At 45.2% G+C, this 21,409-nt stretch overlaps 1 protein-coding gene across 1 annotated transcript in view; it reads right to left on the reverse strand.

The window, feature by feature from the left end:
* kdm6a (lysine (K)-specific demethylase 6A) overlaps positions 1 to 21,409 on the reverse strand; it is a 73,818-nt gene that overhangs the window by 2,060 nt on the left and 50,349 nt on the right. Inside the window, 14 exon segments of the mRNA XM_048238432.1 lie at positions 180 to 321; positions 1,231 to 1,418; positions 1,765 to 1,879; positions 2,471 to 2,619; positions 3,056 to 3,130; positions 3,852 to 3,913; positions 4,422 to 4,627; positions 6,007 to 6,112; positions 6,909 to 6,921; positions 6,923 to 7,036; positions 12,773 to 13,737; positions 15,026 to 15,418; positions 19,435 to 19,542; positions 20,218 to 20,295. Coding sequence (XP_048094389.1) covers positions 180 to 321; positions 1,231 to 1,418; positions 1,765 to 1,879; positions 2,471 to 2,619; positions 3,056 to 3,130; positions 3,852 to 3,913; positions 4,422 to 4,627; positions 6,007 to 6,112; positions 6,909 to 6,921; positions 6,923 to 7,036; positions 12,773 to 13,737; positions 15,026 to 15,418; positions 19,435 to 19,542; positions 20,218 to 20,295 — 2,714 coding nt within the window.

The following is a 21,409-nucleotide window of genomic DNA, read 5'->3' on the forward strand; positions in this document are numbered from 1 at the left end:
TCCTATGTGCATAGGCCCCCTTTTCACAGAACGGACCACCTAATAGCGATTATCAAATCCCATCTCTATCCATCTTTATCAAATCTCTAGTAAATAAGTCCCAGCATCAGGTGTACAGTCTGAGCCATACAGTGCACATATGGACCCTGCCAGTAGCTCCTGGTCTGGTGTGGACTCACTTGATCATCTCAAAGAGCTTGTGGTCGGACACTTTGATGTTCCTGGCCATGTTCCAGGACAGGTGAACCATGGGAACGATGGATTTGACACACTGCAGTTTGTTCCACTCGTATCGCTCCACTGCCAGCTTATACATGTATGCTGTATGGAAGAAGGGATGAGAGGAGAGAAGGAGAGACATTTTGAGAGTAGCTTAGTCAGAAAAACAAACAAAAGGGAAGGACAAGGTGAGGTAGGCATCTGCACAAAATAAAATAAAAGCTGTCTGCTAGGGTGCAATTTTAAAAAGGAGTTCAACCAGCCTTGACCAAATAAAAGGAACTCAACCTTCAAAAGAAAATCACAATCTGCACATGCACACAGACGCATAATAGAATTCTAACACATCCCAACAACACAAGAGCTGTCTAATTATAAAATACATTTTAGGAAGAATGAATACAGGTGCATTTCAGATTTTTGACACCCCTGCTGTTAGAGTGTTCCTCCTACAATGTTTTGACCTCGCTCAGTTCTGTAATGACTTTCTCTTTGTAGTTGTCCTTTGTGTCTGGGCATTACATCTTGTCAGTGTCTTCGGATGGCAAAAGTTCCACATAGATTTAAAGGGACACCAGACAAGCCTGATGCTTTTTCTCTACTTAAACTCCCCTCGCCGGTCTGAAGCTCTTTTCCTTTTCTTTGCATCTTCCGTCAAGGGTTTTCGCTGCTTCTTCGCCCGGCTCTGCCATTATACACACATTTGCAACAATCTCTAGCGTTTTAGTTAGCCTGCCTCTGTGCTGTAAACTGATCCTGCTTCGGGTCGGGCGGGTAGGATACACCGAACTTGCAAATGGGATATTCTTCCTACAGGCAGTAGGGGTGGGCGAAAGCCTTCATTACCGCCCGTAATGAGTCATTTAACCATATACCGACTTACGAAGATGATTAATTAACACAAAAACGTTGCCTGGTGTCCCTTTAAGAACCTTTTGTTCTAGCTCTATGCATGGTCTAGGGGAGAATTCTCTGCCTTAGGCAGTGGGCGCAGATTGACGCCAGCCTTACCAGTCAGGGGCCCAACGTTCCAGGCGATGTTGTTGCACCAGCCGATGGCCTGCACCCAGTGCACGGTGCCCGTGTTGAGCCATACCAGGTCTCCGGGCCGCTGGATGAAGCGGTACACGGGCACGTTGGCTTCAAACAGGTCCTCCAGGTTAGGCCACCACGAGCCCATGAGGAAGTTTATATTGTTCCTGTTGTGTTTTATTAAATAATGTTATTAAATGGGTTTTTTTTTTTTTTTCATTAATTAAATTATTATTTTATATAAATGACGATTTCCCGTTAATTGTTGTTGTTTTTCTAGTCAAACTCATTTCATGTTTTCATGGACAACAGTGACATTTCAAAAGTGACCAACACAGGAGGATGACTCCATAATAAATCAAGATTTACAAGTCATCACTTGCCTGACGGCTCACACAACGTGTACAGTTCAAGTGCATACAAGAACACAGTAGCAAAGACTGGAAGTGTGCATGTCTCAGCCTTGCACCACACCACCACAACACAGCACAGCTATATCTCGAGTTGTCTTACTTTTCACAGAACTCGTTCATGACCCCCCAGTATGGCTCGGGCACAGCAAACCATTCACAGTCCCCTGGGCCGATGTTGATGTTCACCGAACAGAAGTTGTTGTTTTCTTGATGCCCTGGAAAAGAGGAGCGAGCCAAATGCAAATCAGTGAAACTCGACGTCAGCGCGGGTGGGAAACAAGCAGTCAGCGGCACCTCTACCGGTCAGCCTTTACAGACACGTTATGTAATTAGCATTTTGTTATTCATATCAACATCAGTTAAGTGGCTATTAAAGGTTACTTCGGGCATTTTATGACTCATAATAATTGTGTGTGTGTGTGTGTGTGTGTGTGAGAGAGAGACGGAGAAAGTGCTAAAGTGTGGGAGTCAACACCAACTGTTTGACCTCCACCAGATAACACTCATTTGCAGATTAGCTAAGTGGCCGTGGGTACTATGCTGTGTGTACATGTAAAACCACTTAGGACCCGCCAGCACTGTTAGTGTTTGGCTTGTCCGCAACGCATTCTCAGATGACAAACTGTCACACACACCTACATGCTAAAACATTTGTGTGTACAGTGCGAGTCAGTCAGTGTGTCCAAGAGAGTGTGTGCGCGTGTGAGTGTCCGTCTGAGAATGTCTGTCTTTCTGCAATTCAGTGCATACCAGTGTGTCAGTTAGTATGAGGGAGTGTGTGTGTGTGTGTGTCCAGCCGTGTTCACCTGGCGTCCTGCTGCCGGGCACCTTCATGTAGAGCTGTACGGTGTTCATGCCCAGGATGGTGTGGCCCACGTGGCTGAGCAGGTTCCCAGCTGACACCACTCTGGCAAACGCCGGTAGCTTACTCAGCTCCGCCAGCTGGGGCTTCCACCTGAACAAGGGTCAAAGGTTAACATCCACTAAGGTAACACACATGGTAGTTTCTGGTCTACGGCTAGTCAAAGGCCTGGTAGTGATGGCATGCATGTTGCATTTAGGCTGTGGCAATGCTAGGATTCCTGAGTTAGCTAGCTTTATTTTGGGGTGCGCTGCAACAGTATCTCTAATTTCCATCCTTTAGCTCATATCTTGATGAAGTCGACAAATTAACAAGTCTACATCAGCCATGAATAAAGACTGAGAGTACACCACACACACACACAAAGTAATTTGTGAGGCCCTTCCCCTACATCCATGTAATTATTTGCATTGAGCCCAAACAGCTCAATTTGGAGAGCGATTCTGACAACAATAGAGAATTATGATGATGGTTCGATGCTGACAAGACAAGCGAGAACTGAACCGAACAGCCACACACAGACACTTACTTCTTTTCATCCGACAGGTCGATGTTGGTCCCAAACTTTATGTACTTGAAGGGGCCTTTCCGTCGCCTCATCATACTGCAGGGAGACAACGAGTCAACCATGAGACTTAGGGACGTTACACATGGCCATATATAGGACCTCTGATTCACATATAACTGACGGAAATGTATGGGCAGAAAAGGAAAAAAGTTAAAGCAACACCAAAGAGTTTTTTTGTACCTTAAAATAATGTTTCCAAAATTGTTTCAGTGGTTCATCAACTTGTAACAGGGTGAACAGCACTTCTGCATTCGCTTTGCGGCCCTCTCTATCGGCTATAACCGCACTATGTAAGTTTGCCAGATCGGGTAGCGGATCTGTAGTTCGATGGAATGAGACATAAGAAACTACAAATTTGACTTGCATCTGATGTCGCAATACATCGTACTTTCATAAATCGCGCAACATATTCTATCCTGTCTGTGGACATCGTTATTTGCATAAGCCGGTGCTGGATAAACAAATAGCGTGCCTGCGACAGAGGGAAAGTTCTTTGGTGTTGCTTTAAATGTCAAATAATTACATCTACTTAATCAGAATTAAGCCACTAACTATTTACACAGATCAAAATGGCTTATTCATGTGTCCATCTTTTTTTTTTTTTAACAGCCAGCCCATAGGCTTGAATGGTTCTGGGAATGGGTCTGGGGCAGTGATGGTTCTTAGGGATTATGCACCATTTTAAAAATCCAGTCAATAACCCTTTACTAAGGCTGAGATAAGACCTGCTTCATTGTGAGCGCAAATAGGAGCGTACTTCTCTGTGGAGGCAGACTCTGTGTCCGAGTGGTCCTTCTGGCCTTTCTTCTCATTCTCCTCCTGAAACACACACACACACACACACACACACATATATTAGAGACACTGGCACAGGCGCAAACCCAAGCCAGCTGACAGTCAAACTAACCCACCCCATATTAGTCCTAGAAAAAAAGGCATGAGATGGTTCAGGTTTTATCTCCTCGGAGTAGAAGCTAAGATGAGGCTTCAAAATAAGAAGTTGTAACACCATTGTACCACATGAGACAGATGGCCTGAGAATCACACCTTCACAGTGCTTCCAATCAAGAAATTAAATTTACACTGAACCAAAATAGCATGACAAACAGAACAAAAGCAAGCATACCCTCCTCCTCCCCACACACACACACACACACACAACTAACTTGCAATATCTGAAACGTGCCAAAACTAGCTCTGTATAAACAATACACACAATAGTACTTAAATTAGGAGTTCCACTCAATCTCATGTATGAATTTAATAGAGGCACATGCTCTAAGTGAGAGCATATAGTGTTTAGAGCTGAGCACATGATTCCACTGACCCGTAGTGACTCCTGGAAGGACGAGGCCTGGTACTGGGCATACTTGGCGATGGTGGTGTGCGAGCGGCTGCTCTCGCAGCGCCACATCTTGCGTGTGCCCGTGGGGTCCCAGTTCTCGTCCGTGGGCTGGGACAGCTGTGTCCGCACCTCCACCAGGTGCTCTGGGTTGGCCTCTACCAGCGTCTTTGTGGAGAACAGACCCAGATCTGAAGGCGGGAGAGGGAGAAGAAGAAGGGGAGAAAGGCCACTTCCATTACTGTGAATTCAGCTATGAATTGGTGCAACAGCAGACCATGGAATTTAAATGTATAGCCAGAAAGCACTGGACAATAAGACTAAATGGAGGAAATGGAAGAAAATAAGAAACTAGGGAATTTTTTTCTAATTTGTCCATGGCCAGCCCACCCACCCACACACATTTATTTATTCATTCATTATTTATCTGTTTTAAAAACAGCAGAACCCGCTGCCCTGGCCACGGTTTAACCCAGGAGAACTCCCTGGAGGCAGATGAATGTTAAGCTGTAGAGACCTGCTCCACAGGCACAGGGCAACACAGGCAGGAACACGACTTGGCCTTTAAGGGGCCGTGAAAGTACTATAGGACGGCCAAGTACCTTGACATTTAGATATGAAATTATAGACCAGGCATTATTTCCCCCCAGTTATATAGCCCCAGACTTTTAATCATGTGTCATTCTACCTGTGTAATCGCTAGGTCATTTAGGTGCCACTATGATGCAAAAAACCATAACCAGGTTCTGGCTAGCTCTGCAGTGAGGCAGAATCCTGTTGCACATTCTCTTCAAAATTCAGAGTTGACCAAAAGAATACCCACTACAAGCACAACCTTGAAACACCTGAGGTAGACAAACTTCAAAGTCTAGTTCAATTCTTACAGCATTACCAATATTCCAACTGTCAAAATGGATCAACTGTCAATTCGCTCAGCTAACCTGCTGCAGCATTAGTAAATATAATGGAAGGATATCAGAGTGGACCTGCACCGGTGAGGTGGACTGGTGGTCTGAGAGCAGCGTTGTGGTGGACAATAGTCTGAGACTGAAACAGGCCAGACAGTCTCTACACTGAACCTCTCCTCCAGTTTCAGCCTGCTGCAGTAACATCATCTGCTTACAGGTGGTGCTGTTGTCACACTGTACATCTCCACATAGCTCTCCCTCTCTGATAAACACACACGCGCACACACACACGGGAATGCGCACAGCACAGCAGAGAAAAAGCACGCACATACAGAGCAAAGCTCACGCACACACACACACACACACACACACACACACACACAGCATGCCAGCAAGCACACACTTGCGCAGCGCCAAACCTCACATCCACTAGGAACTACGACGGTCTGCGCTTTAAAAGATTCTCCAAAGCTTTCCAGCTAAGCGAGACTCTCACTTACTGAATAGATCACACCGACAAGCGTTTCTCATTGCTAAAGCTTCAGCGACAGCATGAGTGTCAATGTTTGTATGGGTGAGAAAGACATGCTAATTGATGGTTCATCTAAAATATCTCTGTAGTGCTGGTGCAACACACACACACACACACAGTTTGGACTTACCAAGTTTGAGAGCCCCTGCTAGGCCCCGTATGACCGTGACTGGGTTGGTAGGGTTGGTGCAGAATTGGTGCAGTGGTGGGAAGAAAGCATCCCTCTTATTTTCCAGCTGTAGAGCACACACACACACACACACACACACAGACAGACGCATGAGAAAAATTAATCTTGCATATTAAGGCTGTAGCTGTCTAACACACCAATCAACGCTACACTTCACCTACACTTAACGCTAGTGTATCGACCCAACACTAATCCTGTAGCCTCTTGATAGGATTGCTAGAGGGGAGACTGTGCCTGTTGGGGGCGCTGTTGTGCTTACATCAATACAGCAAATGGAATGGGGGGTTGGGCCGATGCACCCAAATACAAAAGAGGGAGTTTTAAAGTTGCTAAGCACATTTAACTGGAGAGAAAGCTAGCTGGAGTTATTCATTGACTGTAAGTAGAGAGGGAGGGGAGCTTGGTTTATAAACAAACATGCACTCAGAACAGGGAGTTTACGGAGTACACTATCCTGGAAATGTGGCACATTTGGTGTACTCGTGTTAAAAGGATCATTCCCCTACAAACCAACTTATTTTGTTTTACTGATCTGCAGGTGTTCGAAGTAAAAGAGATTCATGTTTAAAGTGTGTGTGTGTGTGTGTGTGTGTGTGTCCTATGCACATATTTATCATTAAGCGTGAGTTTACTGAACAGGTCTAACCAACATCACCATGAGAGGATTCATTAACAGAAAGATACATGAGTGTGTGTGTGTGTGTGTGTGTGTGTGTGTGTGTGTGTGTGTGTGTGTGCGCGCTCGCGTGTGACTGTGTACGCGCGTGTGACTGAGGGGTAGGGGTGTGTGTGTAGGGGTGTGTGTGTGTGTGTGTGTGTGCGCCTGAGGTGGCTATACTCACGTAAATACTGGGGGGGGGGGTTGAGCTTGTCCTTTGGCAGCGGAGGGTAGGGTGCCGAGGGCACTCGGGGAGGGGGACACTTGTCCAGCAGGATGCTGCTGCTGGACAGGCCGTTCTTCCCCAGATTCCTGGAGGAGCGCAAACACAAAAACACGGCACACAGTGATCAGCACAGGCCTGGTAAAGAGCTGTTACATAACTACAGAGCAGGAGCGCACTGAAGAATCAACTCGAAAGCACCTCAGACACAAAGACTCCCTCAGAAACGACGACAAAAAAAAAAAAAAAAAAAAAAAAAAAAAAAAAAAAAACACACGACTATGACGAGTGCTCTTCAGGCTTGCGAATGTCGGATCCTCATTCAGAGCAAACGTTAGAGCAAATACCTCAAGAGCAAAAGCTGACCAAAAGGCCCAGGTTTAATCAGTATATCAGTACTCACTGCAAAACGCTTTGGATAAAAGTGCAAGCCAAATGAATAAATGTAATGGAAATGTATGCAAGAATCTCCAACAATATCCTCTAGACCACAATCCACTGGGCTGACAGACGAGACCAACTCTCAACCTTACAGACGTGTCTACAGTGAAGACCAGTGTATACAGTTAGAAGCCTGGATGCATATGGTCAGCACCCAGCCAACACGGAGGTCCCAGCGCTGTTTGTCAACCTCTGGACAAGCTGCCAGACCTCAAGAGTATCTCCGTAAGCAAACCAAATGGATACTGGCAGATGTCACTGGATGCTTTTAACATGCGTGCATAATTCATCACACACACACACACACACATGGTGAAGGAAATCCCAACACATCACATGCCAAACGCTAACAGTGAATGGGAAAGTCAGCTTATAGGCCTAGGCTAATAATGATGACCTCAACCATGGCGAAAGAAGGAGAATGTGTGCTTGGGAAAAAGTCTGCTGGTAACTCAGCATGCACACACTGGTGTGTGTGTGTGTGTGTGTGTGTGTGTGACTTGTAGCACACACACACACACACACGTGTGTGTTGGCTGCTGGTCAGGAGTCACAGGGGAGGGATGTGCTTTTTTTCTGCACAGTAGCTCTGTCGCACCCCATCAGCATCTTCCACCTGAGCCAGTCTGCCCCAATGATGGACTCTGCGGAGCCCAGCATCAGACCAGCACAGAAACCCAGTCTGTCCAGTGAAGGGGAAGCACAACTTGCATCTAGCATGGGGACACAGGGTCCAACATACAACACTGGCCCGGAGCAAGTGAAAGAGCAGGATGGGGAAGTTCATTTTTTTTGCCCATCACAGTCATGAGTCATTTCAGTTCACCTCTGATAATACCTTGTTGAAGCTAAGCGTGTGAGGCTACTAACAGAAATTACAATGTAATAAATTAACAGTTTTATGTAAAAGTACATTTTCAGGGCTGGTAAAAAGATACAAGGGGCCATTACAAATCAGATGTAATGCAAGGAAAATCTGAAGTTGGACACTAGGACACATTGGTCCATCAATGTAGGGGCACAGAATGTCAATCTCCTCAGTGATGGAGTGTATGTACCTCCAGCCATGGACTACCACAGAAACCAGCCTACCAGCAAAGGACATCCACAACACCAACACCTAGCATAGGGGGCACTATTGCTGTACCAATGCAGGGGCAACAGAATGTCAGCCTGACCAATGATAAAAGACTGCATCAACCAAGAAGGTAGTCCTTTCATCTCACATAGGGGACACAAACACATCATTCTACCGTTACCGCTGCGGACACGTTACAACATCAACATTTCAAGTCTACATTGTAACATTGCCTCAATAAATAACACACACTCTACATAAGAAGGGGCAACAGAATGCTAATCAGCTTGCTGAAGGAGCACAAGTCCACCAAGTCAATGACCTCCAGGTTACGCAGTATTACCGAAACGGAAATACAACGTAATCCCTTCTTTAGCAAGCATGATGCCGTAGTAATAACCCGGTATGCCTAGTGCAGTGTGCCATTAGAACACAACTGCCGTGTTGTACAACAGCCAGCTGAAAGTTATACAGCATTGTACCTTATATTGTCGCTGGAGCCCATATTGGCAGATTGACAGACACCTCTCCTCTGAAGTTACACCGAATGTGAAATCCAATAAAATCCATGGGATTATGGCAATGTTTAGATTAGGAGGCGCATATGCCACAAGAATGGAACGACCATTATGACCTACTCTTCCACACACACCAAAACCAAACCACTTACGGAACCTGTAATTAATAAAAAAAACTTTTCAGCAAACATTAGCTGTACTAGGCCACCACACACAGAGAAATAGATATTTGCCCTGCAAATGCATTGAAAGGTTAGACACACCCACATGTTAAATACATGGGAGGACCAAAACCATCCTCTCACACACACACACAGAGTGTGCAAGGAATGTGTGTGTTCGATAGTGAGACTGTATGCCTAAAGGCTGTGATATGCTCCTCAGTCACATTTGTGTGGAAGACGTGAGTCATTTTTTAAGCTTACACGAAGCATACTCCAATTTCTGTTGTCCTGAATGCGCGTTAAGGTTAGCGCCTGTGCACTATGGATTAACTGTGATACTCTGCCCCACGAACTGGGGGCGGTACGTCGACCTGAAAGTAGGACACAACCACCAAAGAATCCTGAAACGCCTGAAGAAAAGAAGAACGTGGGATGTGCGAACACTGAACGAAGGTAGAGCTAGTGAAGGAGTATTCCACACGTGTGTGCAAAAGATGCGGCTGTTAGATGAGGAGAAGCACGAGTACTTTCGCCTGTCTGCTGGGAAGTTTAAAAAGTTGGCCCATCGCATCGCTCCATTTATCATCCACCAGAACACACACAGCACACCTGTTGGTATAGCTAGGAGACTTGCTTATAGCTTACTTGCTTATTAGGCTACTTATGTGACTCGGTGCCACGAGGGCAGCAATGTTGGTGCGATACAAAGTAAAGACATTTTTCTAAACATAGCAGTGCCATGGTAAGAAAGAGTTGTGCGTACAGATGTCCTCAATTAAATTTGTATTGAGTCTTCACACCTGCCTCATACCAAAAAGTATTTACCAAAAACCTGTAATTATGACGTGTCAATAAAAGTTTTGAAGTAGCCTAACTCTGTGTTCATAATGTCTCACTGTGATAATGGGTGCATCTAGAGCGAGAGGTAGGTTACATTCCTTCAATTATTATTATGATAACGCATTATCCGGTGTTGACAGGAGAGTTTCGAGATTTGAGTTGAGTATTGTTCAGGAGTAGGTGATAATGAGTGCACCTGGGAGGTGTAGGCTACATTCCTTTTATTATTATTATTATTATTATCATTATTGATAATGCATTAACAGGCGAGAATGCATCTCGATCAACAAGTGTTACAGTGTTTCGCCAGAGCCTTGTAGATAGATACATTTATATGGTTCTGGGTTTCGCGATTTATTTCAGCATTGTTCAGTAATAGGTGCTAGGCTACGTTCATTTTTAAAAGATGCATTTAATCCAAAGTCATGTCAGCTCTTTATGCAGGGAGTAGGGCTGTCACTTTTTATTCGAACATGACGTGAAATATCTGTAGTCGAACTATAAATAAACTATTCGGTTTTTAGTGTAATTTTCATGTGTAGCGCATTTCTACAGTTTATGATTAGTTTGTTTTTTATTTTATTGTTTGCCATCTCATCCAGTGCTCTATGATCCAGTGCTCATGACCAAATCAAGCCAATAATAGCAAGTAGCCTAGCCACAATAATGACTGGAGCCAGAGCCCATGCAGCATGTTTCGAAAATGGAATATAACGCACAGAACGGCCAAGCCTGAGCGGACAATTACGTCCCCAACTCATCTAAAATGTGATGTCTTGTGTATCCGTGTGTGTAACCGTTAAAGATAATGTTAAAGCATCTGTATCTGTGGATTGTGGCTTTACATCGGTCAAAGTTGACTCCATGTCGTGGTGTTTCACGTAACTTTATAGCCAGGCAAGCTGAGGACAGGCGCTTTGCTGCATCGTCGTTATGGTAACCAAACAAGTCTTCTTCTGTCTAGGTTTGTTTCTAGGTTAAGTGTTGTTCTTCTATGTGGTCCACCTACTGGAGGGGAGTGTTTACAGCAGTTCCGTTTCACACATGCGCAGTCTACGCATCAAAGTGATCAAACGCGGTCTTAAATTTCGGTCGACTCAAAAACGTGACTCATGCCGTAAAAATGATGCAATTCTCGTCACACGCTCACCAGTGCAGCGTGCGCGGGACACAGAAGCATACCATTGCCTTAAGTTACCCGAGTGTCTACTTCACACAAACACTCTTTCTCTTCCTCACACATGAATACACACACACACACACACACAAAGGTGCTTTTCTAAAGGCCTAGTGCACATAGCTCAGCGGGTGGGAGACATTCTAACAGCAGAGGGAGAATAGCAAGGGATTAATGGTGGGCAGGTGAGGTAGTGTATTACTGCACTCACTCAAAAGCCTGCATGAATAGAGCTGGAAGTTGGCCTTAATGTAGGTGAGTGGCACAGTGAAATAGAAAGAGGCCTAGGGAAAAGACTGAGACCTTGCAATACCAAGAGAAAGACAGCAAAAGAAGGTGGAGGGAGGGAGAGAGAGAGAGAGAAAGAGAAAGAGAGAGAGAGAGAGAGAGAGAGATGGAAAGAATAAAACTTGGCCCTGCAACTCCGCTGCTCTCTGCCCCAGCTTTCAGGAGTTCAGTGGCCCTGAGAAATAACAGTGTCTGCAGCACCCAAGCGCAGAACGACTCAGTCATAACCTGACAATAACTGCCGTTATGTAACGCACATTGAAAAAGACACAGACAAGGGGCAAGGGGCAGGAAACTGGCTGGCCTTGCAGAGATTTTTTGGCATAGGCTGAAGTGAATAAAATAAATTAATAAATACAATTCACAAGGCAGAAAACTATGCCAAACAACAGGCATTAACAAGCAATGCGTTTGGGATGGTTTTGAATGGCATCTGAAGGACACAATTTGAACACAGTGGAATAAGGGAGTTTCGGGGAAGAGTGCAGATTGCAAAATCAGTGTCCGGCCTTAATGAGAACAGAGTATGGTAACACTCATGCATGCAGCACATAACAAATATGGGGCTATAAAAGGTCCTCTAGTTATTTGGGTATGCAATGGAAGATGAACGCACCTGGCTCTGCAGGGCAATAACCTGACGCTCTAACAAGCAGTTGATATGTTAGATTGACTCAGAGAGCACAAGTGTGTGTTTTTGTGGAGCTTTAGTAGACTTCAGGAATGCTCAATTACGGCAAAAATTAATTGGGATTTCAATATTGTCAAAAATAATTACAACAATTACTCAACATTACGCAAGGTTCACGGAGGTGAACGGCTGGACAATCGCGGATTGACAAGGTGTTAAAAAATTTAGTAGGCCTAAGATAGACAGGAATTGTAGACAGGAAACTATGAAAACCAGTAACGTTAGGCTAGTCTATCGCAGCTAACTTCAAGAACAGAAACTTACACGCGCAGAAATGAAAATTCAATATCAGCATCACGAGATTGCCATCATTATCGAATAATCCTAAAAGGTCAAACTGGACGCGAACCAATGCAAAGCTGAAACGAAATCATTGCAAATGCATGCAAAATCATTTTATCTTCATTATGTTTTGATTAGTTGCCCCATGAGCAATTCAGACAGGAATGTACGTGTGTGTGACCCTGCCAAAAAACGGCAGACAAAAAGTTTAAGAACAACTGCTTTAGAGTGAGTGAGTGAGTGAGGAAGAGAGAGAGAGAGAGAAAGAAAGAAAGAAAGAAAGAGAAAGAGAAAAAAGGAGAGAGACACAGTGAGAAGGAGGGAGAGAGAGAGAGGTCAGTCTTACCGGCAGGCCTTGAGGACTTCGCTGGAGCTGGGGTAGATGGAGACTGAGGACCAGGGCGCGAGGGTGGGAGCCGGGGGTTTGTGTGGCCGTCCTCCAGTCTCCTGCGTGGTGCGGGGACTGTGCGTGTGCTCGGGGCCCTGGCCGTTAAGTGTAGCGGACGTTGGGGTGGCGCCAGGGCCACCTGGCGAGGCGGACGCCGTGGACATGGCCGAGCAGGGCGAGGATGCCAGCGAGTTGCCCTGAGCAACCGCCGCTGAAGACGATAACGATGAAGATGCCGACGCTGCTGCCATTGCCGCCCCCGTCGTCGTCGATGTGGCCGTGGCCGCTGACGTCACATGGTTGACCTGCGCCTTGCCTGCCTCACCCGGAGTATTACTGTTATTACTGTTGGCTTTTCCCATTAACAAGGCAGAGAGCTGAGGATTGTCTGGGCTGGCCGAAGCCCCCTGCTGGGGGGAGCCGGTAGTGGCCGAAGAGGAGGAGGCGGCGGTGGACGGCACGGACGACGACTGCTGAGGGGGGACGTGATTAGGGAGTCCCTCCGATGCCGAGCTGGGGCCGACGTTACCATTGCCACTCCCGCCACCCTGGGGCGCTCCTGTGCCCGGATGCCCGTTCCCTGATGGCGCGCCCTCTTTGGTCTGGCCCGTGCCCGGCGGTCCACCTGAGGTAGCAGAGTGCTGGGTGGCAGCAGTGGCGGTAGGGGGAGGTGCCGGGAGAGTCAGGGTGTTGTTGGGGGTGGTCATGTGATTGTGGGTGGTGGTGGTGGTGGTGGATGCGGAGGAGGACAGGGCAGTGCCACCGTGCTCCAGGGCCTCCTGATTGGGTGTGGCATGGCCAGGGGCAGGGGTAGCACCAGGGGCTACAGAATGAGAGGACTGGGGGGAGAGGACCCCAGAGGAAGAGAAAGGCTGTTCGCCATTAGGACCTGCCGAATGAGAACCTGGACCTTTGTGAAGCCCCTGCAGTAAGGAAAGCAAAGAGAATGCTTAGCTGAGTAACTTGGGTTCTAAATAGTACAGCACACAAACAGCCAAATTTATAAGATAAGAAATACTTTATTCCTAATTCCAAAGGAACGTTAAGTGTCGTCACAACAGCACTGTCCTGTGCATGCAATCCCAGAACTGCTTTCCCATGTCTTCGCATCACCCATCTGATTTTTTGTTCTTCAGTGACTTACAAAAACCTGCAAAAATGGCCACTAATTCTTCCAAGCTAATTCTTCTCTGAATCGTTTTCAAGAAGCACAGAGGGCAGCAACAGAGGCTTTTTAAGTAAGTGGTATAATCGAAATATACATTTTGCATTAGGATGGAGGCTGGCAAGTTTCCCGCTAATTTAATTAGCATATGCTCCGCTCAAAAACAAAGAGACTGAAAGGTCTCTCCAAAAGAGGCAGGCAATAAATTGAAGCTGTGCAATCATGCTAAAAAGCTTTTTCATTTGGAAAGCAGCAGCCTGCACCGTGCCTCACGTGTATTCATTAAAACACACACAAAAGCCTGCGGAAAAGCCTTGTGATGTGCACCAAAAGAGAGTGTGTGTGCGGCAAACTTGTCAGGCTGAGATGCACTTACAAACAACAGAGTGCATATGTAGCTGACCCACCACCTGTGCGTAGTGTTTCAATTAGAGTCTTGGAGAGAGAGAGAGAGAGAGAGAGAGAGAGAGAGAGAGAGAGAGAGAGAGAGAGAGAGAGAGAGAGAGAGAGAGAGAGAGAGCGGAGAGAGAGAGAGAGAGAGAGAGAGAGAGAGAGAGAGAGAGAGAGAGAGAGAGAGAGAGAGAGAGAGAGAGCACACAGATCTTACACATTGGTGTACACCTTAACACAAGCTCATCAAGTGTAAGAGGGCTCCATCTTCTGTATGGCATCCAACATGGGCATGTATGCCCCCCCCACACCACAGCAATGTTGTAACAGTTATGCCCCTATCTGTCTGTAGGTGTGTACACACATGCATGTGCATGTAGATAAGTGTGAACGTGCAAAAAAAGGGTGCACGTTGATTTCCTTCTCTTTGTATAAAACGAACCATTATACTGTGCAAGCACCAACAACGTCTACAAGTTCCTACATAAGTATATTGGGCAGGATTTAAAATAACTTACTATTATTCAACAGTCACACAACATCCATCTCATTTACCTTCATTCATTAAATGAATGTAGATTTTGCATAACTTCAAAGTAGCACAACTGAAGACTTTGATTGTTTTTTTTTTTTATGAAAGTGAAAGGCATCTGCACCTGCAGCGGACCCTTACCTGAGTGGCAGTTGACGCGTTGGTGCTTCCAGGCTTCGTCTGCAGTGCTGGTGGGGGTTGTGCGGTTGTGAGGTAGCGCGTGTGGCTGCAGGTAAGGCACGTTTCCGTTGCTGCCTGGGCCCGCCCCCGCCGCATGATTATTGGCCGCAGACGTGCCGTCGGTCCCGCCTCCGACCCCGAGAGGCGCGCAGCTGGAAGGGAAGGGCCCGTTGGCCGTGGGGCCGGCCGGGACGGAGCAGGAAGAGGAGGAGGAAGAGGAAGGGGTCCGGGAGAGGATGGGGTGCGGGTGGCCGGGGGCGCTGGCGGGCAGGGAGGGGTCAGACGAAGGGCCGTTGGGAAGAGAGGGGCGCATCTGACCAACAGCGTTCTGTCTCATCTGACAGGAGAGGGGAGAGACGAAGGGGACAAACAAGAACAAAAATGTCAGCGATAATGAACTGGTCAACACACCAATGCAATCCACCAACCGTTATAAGACCGGTTTGCTGTCCATGGATTAAACCCTAGACATTGAAGTTCTCTTTAAGTCCAGGACTAGTGTGGAAAAACTCCCTGCTGGACTGACTAACTTACGCACATGCACCAACTCGCTATTAATCCATGTACAGGAAAGTGGCCCAAAGAGTATAACCGTATGAACGAGAACAAGACGAGAGGCATGAGAGCTACTGTACACTGCAGCTCAATAGTTTGGGGTCACTTAACAAAATGTCCATTCCACACCATTGTTGATGCCCTCGTTGACACCAGACCCTTGTCAATTGAGAGTGGGTCTGGCAAAGGCTCATTGATCTGCGGCTTCCAGCAGGGGCGTAACTAGCAGTTAAATTAAACTTAAATTGGTGCGTTAAACTCTTACCAAATCGTTTCATAAGTCCATCAGTCTTGTAAACAAAGGTTTGAAACGCTGTTTACTCAGTTCCAAAGACATACACGGCATGCCGGATTAGCGATTGTATTTGCGTGCTTGTGTTTTAGAGGCCTCAATGGTCTCTTGGCCAGATGGACTTGCAGAGCAAATCCCAAATGTGCGAAAAGGTTCATATGGGTTTTCCTAGGCTAAATTGTTGATAGAATACCTACCGGCTGAATGCTTATTCCCCAAATGGTTATTGCGTAGTTTGGAGCTGTGTGTTCTTGAGTGATTCCTCTATTTGGAATAAACTAGCTCTAAATCAAACACCCTCCACAGGATGGGACATGGTCTAGCAAACAGGAGTGAAGACCGTGGGCTTTTCTCAATACAAAGTACGCTAAAGAACGGTCTCCCGTTCTTGAAAGTTCGAACTTGAAAAGTTAAGATCGTGAGTCCAGACTCTGGAGAACGCTGAGGACACAGGGCGCTCAATTTGCAGTTTGAGACAGCAGCTGCATTTTGCCAACAGCAGCTTCTCTAAAACAGCTCGAGTCTAGTCATTTACCTATTGCTCTATTGGTCTACCCAGTATTTCTGACATTTACAATAAAATAAATAATTCACCAGCTTGTTTAAGTTCGTTTCTCATTGAATTTTTTTTAATGAAATATTAATAAGAATATATTCACTTGCCAATGGCGGGAACAACGTTTGAAGTTCGCAGTTTAAGTGACAGTTATGATTAACGTTAGTTGTGAAGCCTGTAGCCTACCGTTTATAGCCTATATGGATTGGATTGTAGCAGCAATTATGATAGGTAGGCCTATTATGTATCAATGCTGCCATTTCTCTTATGTGAGTGTCACAGCTGAGCTGACGTAATGCATTGTGGAATCTTCAATACACCAAGTCACCACCCGATGCATCCTTGCTAAAACCAACGATTCGAGAACACTTCCGGGAATGTTATGCGTTCTTGAATAAATGCAAACTTGTGAATTGGAACAGTACTTCGGCGGTGATTGATGACGTTTCAAAACGATTTTCAAGTTCATGAGAACACAAGTATAGAAAAGAACGCATATTGAGAAAAGCCCCGTATTTCTTCACAATTCCTTACTCTGCACAAAGTACCCACTTCAGCACCACCACCAAAGCATTCCCAAACCATTACACTACCTCCACCATGCTTGACAGATGGAATCAAACACTCTTCCTGCATTTGATCTGCATCATCTACACATTTTTTTCCAAACCTTCCTGTCAACTGCCTGTGTTCTTTAGTCCATCTTAATCTTTTCTTTTTATTGGCTAGCATCATATAGCTTTTTTAAAACTGTCCCGAAGGCAGCATCCTCTTCTGTCAACACTGACACTGGTGTTCTGCAGCTCATATTTAATGAAGCTGCCAATTTAGTACCTGTGAGACAACGGTTTCTCAAACTAGACACTAATGAGATTTTTGATTAAAGCCAGTTTATGCTCTTCTGTGAAATTTGGAGCACAGTACTCTCATGTGCATATTGCATAATAAAAACAGCCATTTCCTGCTACAATACTCATTTAAAAAACATTAACAATGTCTACACTGCTTTTTTGGTCGATTTGTTGTCATTTTAACAGCTTCCTCTCAAAAACTAGGACATTCCTAACTGACCCCAAACTTTTAAACCATAGTGTAAGTGCGTGGAATGATCCACAGAATTCAACAGGAATGCTCATCATTCCTCCCATTATAGCCAATCACAGGCTTTGGTTTCAGTTTTACAGGTGCTTGTGTGTGTGTGTGTGTGTGTGTGTGTGTGATGACTCTCCATCTTCATTTCTCACTCACATGCCAGTGGCCCAGTGCTGTGTGTTAAGTATTAACACCGCCTGAAAGCCAGAAACGGCCACGGCAGGAATGAGCAAATAATCACACGGAATTCTATTTATTTTTCCCACAAAAGCTTGGTCCGAGTAGTTAACATTCTCGTGGGGAAAGATTATGAGACGCACAACAAAAAGTCCCACACACCCCTGTCCATCTGTGCGGCTTTGCATTTTTACTCCGCTTCTTTTAGAGGACATTGTGAAACCCTGTGTGGTCCTGCCATTGACCTTCACAGAGCTGCACTCTGGCACCAGTGCCCCAGACCTTTGCTGTGGCTGCAGTGTGCACTCAGACTAAGCACTGGAGGCTATGCAGGGCTACTGCTCAGCTCGGACCTGGATTGTATTCGTGTGTGTGTGTGTGTGTGTGTGTGTGGTTAGCGCTAGTCCAAGTTCAACTTAGACGCTGCAACATGAACTCACAGTGGGCCTAGGAGGTTTATAAGTACGCAATTATACATAGGTTCACAATAAAGAATAGTGCAAATGCATGTTTATCAAAGCAATGAAGTTCATTTGTTCAAGTAGAAGGAAATGTTACAGAAATAAATAAAAAATATGCAGTGGATTTAGCTGCCAGTGGTGAGGGCACAGCAAAGGCAACCACTGACATTTGCACATGATCATTTATATCTGTCTTTTATCAAATGTTCCAGCAGAGTCTTTGAAGGAGGTTTTTAATTGTTTGGAATTAAACTACTTCCTGAGGACAGCCTTTGCGTTATGGCAAAAAAAAAAAAAAAAAAAGTCTTCGAGGTCAATTAAAAGGTACTTTCACTGTATGACACCAAGCACACCTTGGGCCACCTCTGGTGTGAAAATCTGATCCCAATGACCAAAGACGATGAAAGATTTTTTTTTTTTTTTTAAGAAACAAGCCTTTAATCTATAATGACACTAACCGTTCTAAAATACGAAGAAACTTTTTGGGAGTTAGGCCTTTAGCATGGCAGCAAAAGGCTGTGCACACACACATGGGCACAGCCAATCAGACTGGCTTAGCCCGACACTCAACAGAAGTCTCTAAAGAGTAAATGCAGTTTTAGTCCTCTACAACCATCAATTCCAGTCATGTCATGCATTTTGAGCAATGTTTAGACCTCTTCTGTGAAAATAGTTTTTATCTGGGAAAGGCTGGCTAGAAATCATATAGGACTTTTCATCCCCAAAACTGCTCATACTACATGTTACCATGAGTCACACAGTCCATTTGGGAAACAAGCATCATAAATATGTCTAGACTATGTTAAGCAGGCACAAATGTTCAAGCATAGGTTTTGGCTATTGTTCAAAGTGCTTGCAGACATCTCAATGGCTTAATGTGATACACAAAAATGTACAGCATCCAGAAACCAAAACGACAGTTCAGTCACACAGTTCATTTAGGCCTAAGGGACACATTTCAGCTGAGCTTAAATGAAATAGTCCGGGGGTCCGCACCACTGGCAGTTCAAAGACACCACAGGACAGTCCAGGGTCTCAGAAACAGGCCTGGGAAACACTATGAAAGCTGACTGGCAAAAAGCCTGACACCTGGAGGGAAATGAGAAGCTGGACTGAGAGTTCAGTCAGGTATGCAGAGCAGCGAAATATGGACAGCATGGAGCAGGGGGGACTAGGGGACAGTGCCAACGGAGCAAATGGAGGCCAACAGGCCACCGTACCTGCTGCTGGTGCTGCTGCATGAGGGCGAACTGAGCCTCAAGCTGCTCCAGCATCTGCAGCTGCGCCGGCTTCAGACTCGCCCGGTTCGCCCGCAACTGGTCCAGGAGCTGTGGAAAGAGCACGAGAGAGAGAGGCACGTGAAGTCGTGCAGGATATGTTTAAGACAACTGTCGCCACCCCTGACATGTCATCCATCTGAAACTGCCCGTCTCCTCATAGGGCAGCCCTGTGTGCTAAGTAGTAACATTGGCCCAATAACAAGAAACAGCAAAAACACACCTGGGCACATCGACAAATATGCCCACATTATGAGCAAAGGTGCAAAAACTGCTCACAGACGCAATCAGCCAACTCAACCCACAGTTTCCCCAACCATTTCCATGATAACATTTCAGGACTTTTTTCAATGACTATTCAAGGATATTCCCATGACTTGTGTGGCATTTTCACAAAATTGTGTGAGTTAAAGTTAGGACATCAAATTCATAAAATAAAATTAAGGACACCTTTTCTATACCAACACAGAGCAGGTCACAGTTTCTCTCGTCATGACAACAGGTTTACATTTAAGAGTTTCCCACTTTCCCATGCAGGGCAGAGCAGTGTGCCCTTCCCCTTTAAGACCAGCTGGTCTAGAGTTCAGGTCATGTGACCATACACTAGGGAGTTCATGTGTGTGACGGGGAAAATTTACTCCGAATAGGAGACACACACAAATCACTTGCAGGGAACATAAAATTAATAAAAATAGCCATGAAAAAAAGGAAAAACAGCAATCAAACCTGCAACTTCTGCGGCGTCAAGTACCAGTTGGGGTTTTGCTGCTGTATTGGGTTGTTTGCCCAGGAATCCGGAGAGTTCTGTATTTACAGTTGGGGGGGGGGGGGGGGTTGTTAAAGAAAGAGGAGAAAGACCATGAGAGGGAGAATGAGTTAGTTATTTAAATATCAATTGTTTCCCTAAGGACTCAGGCAACATTAAATAAGAACTTGAGCTACAAATGTCTACCGGGATGATGACTACATCTATTTCTACAGCATAAAATATAAATTGGGTTGAGGGATTCAGAAAACTGGGCTCTAGGGGTGGGCTATATATATATCGTCTGCGATAATATCGTGATTGTTGTTTTAACGATGTGCAAATTGACATTATCGAGTATTTCAATTACTTATGGGGGGAAAACACTCGAATCATGCATTGAAGACTCATACATTTCCAGGAGGTGTATGCGGGAGAAGCCTCTGGCTGCAGCAGAGCAAGTGTCACGTGATCACTAGTGGGTCGCAACGTTGTCACACGCACGCCTAATGTTTATTTTGTGCAGCGAGAGTAGCCTACTTGGGATTTTATGCGGCTACTTCTGTTCAAGTAGCATTGATGAGACAGTCACGTTTTTTCCTACACGGTATTACATGGAGAGAAAAACATTAGCCTTTGAGTATTTTAATAGTCAGTTGTAAACAAAGAACTATTCTCATGTAACTCTTTTTCTAAATGGACTGAAGTTCGCTCTAAATATCTCGTTTAATTATCTAACCGTTAGCATCTCTATGGGATTTCTCATATACATTAGCCATAGTTAACGATTCGTTTCTATTCTGTAACTTGGAATGCTAGCCTACATGATTGCTCTTAAACAAAACATTAAGGAAATAACTGAGATGTACTCTGATGGTCTGCTTAGTTTTACAGTGAATCCTATGTAAAGGTTTGAAAGGAACTTCAGCTTAAGACTTTTTCTTGGGAAACTGTTAGGCCTATTCATCTTCTCTAATGTAGCTGGCTAGACCATGTCATTGCCACACACACAAGTGGGGGGAGAATTGGAAATGTGTCATCTAGTGACAATGCATTGGTTGATTTGGTTAAAAAGTCACAGGTTAGGTTATTGGTTATTATTGTAATGATGCTATTCATAAATAATGAGCTGTCAGGGTATCTGCACATTTTCCAAGTGCAAATTTAAAGACT

Source organism: Alosa alosa, chromosome 3 (assembly GCF_017589495.1).
Source record: "Alosa alosa isolate M-15738 ecotype Scorff River chromosome 3, AALO_Geno_1.1, whole genome shotgun sequence".
In the NCBI taxonomy this organism is placed as follows: domain Eukaryota; kingdom Metazoa; phylum Chordata; class Actinopteri; order Clupeiformes; family Clupeidae; genus Alosa; species Alosa alosa.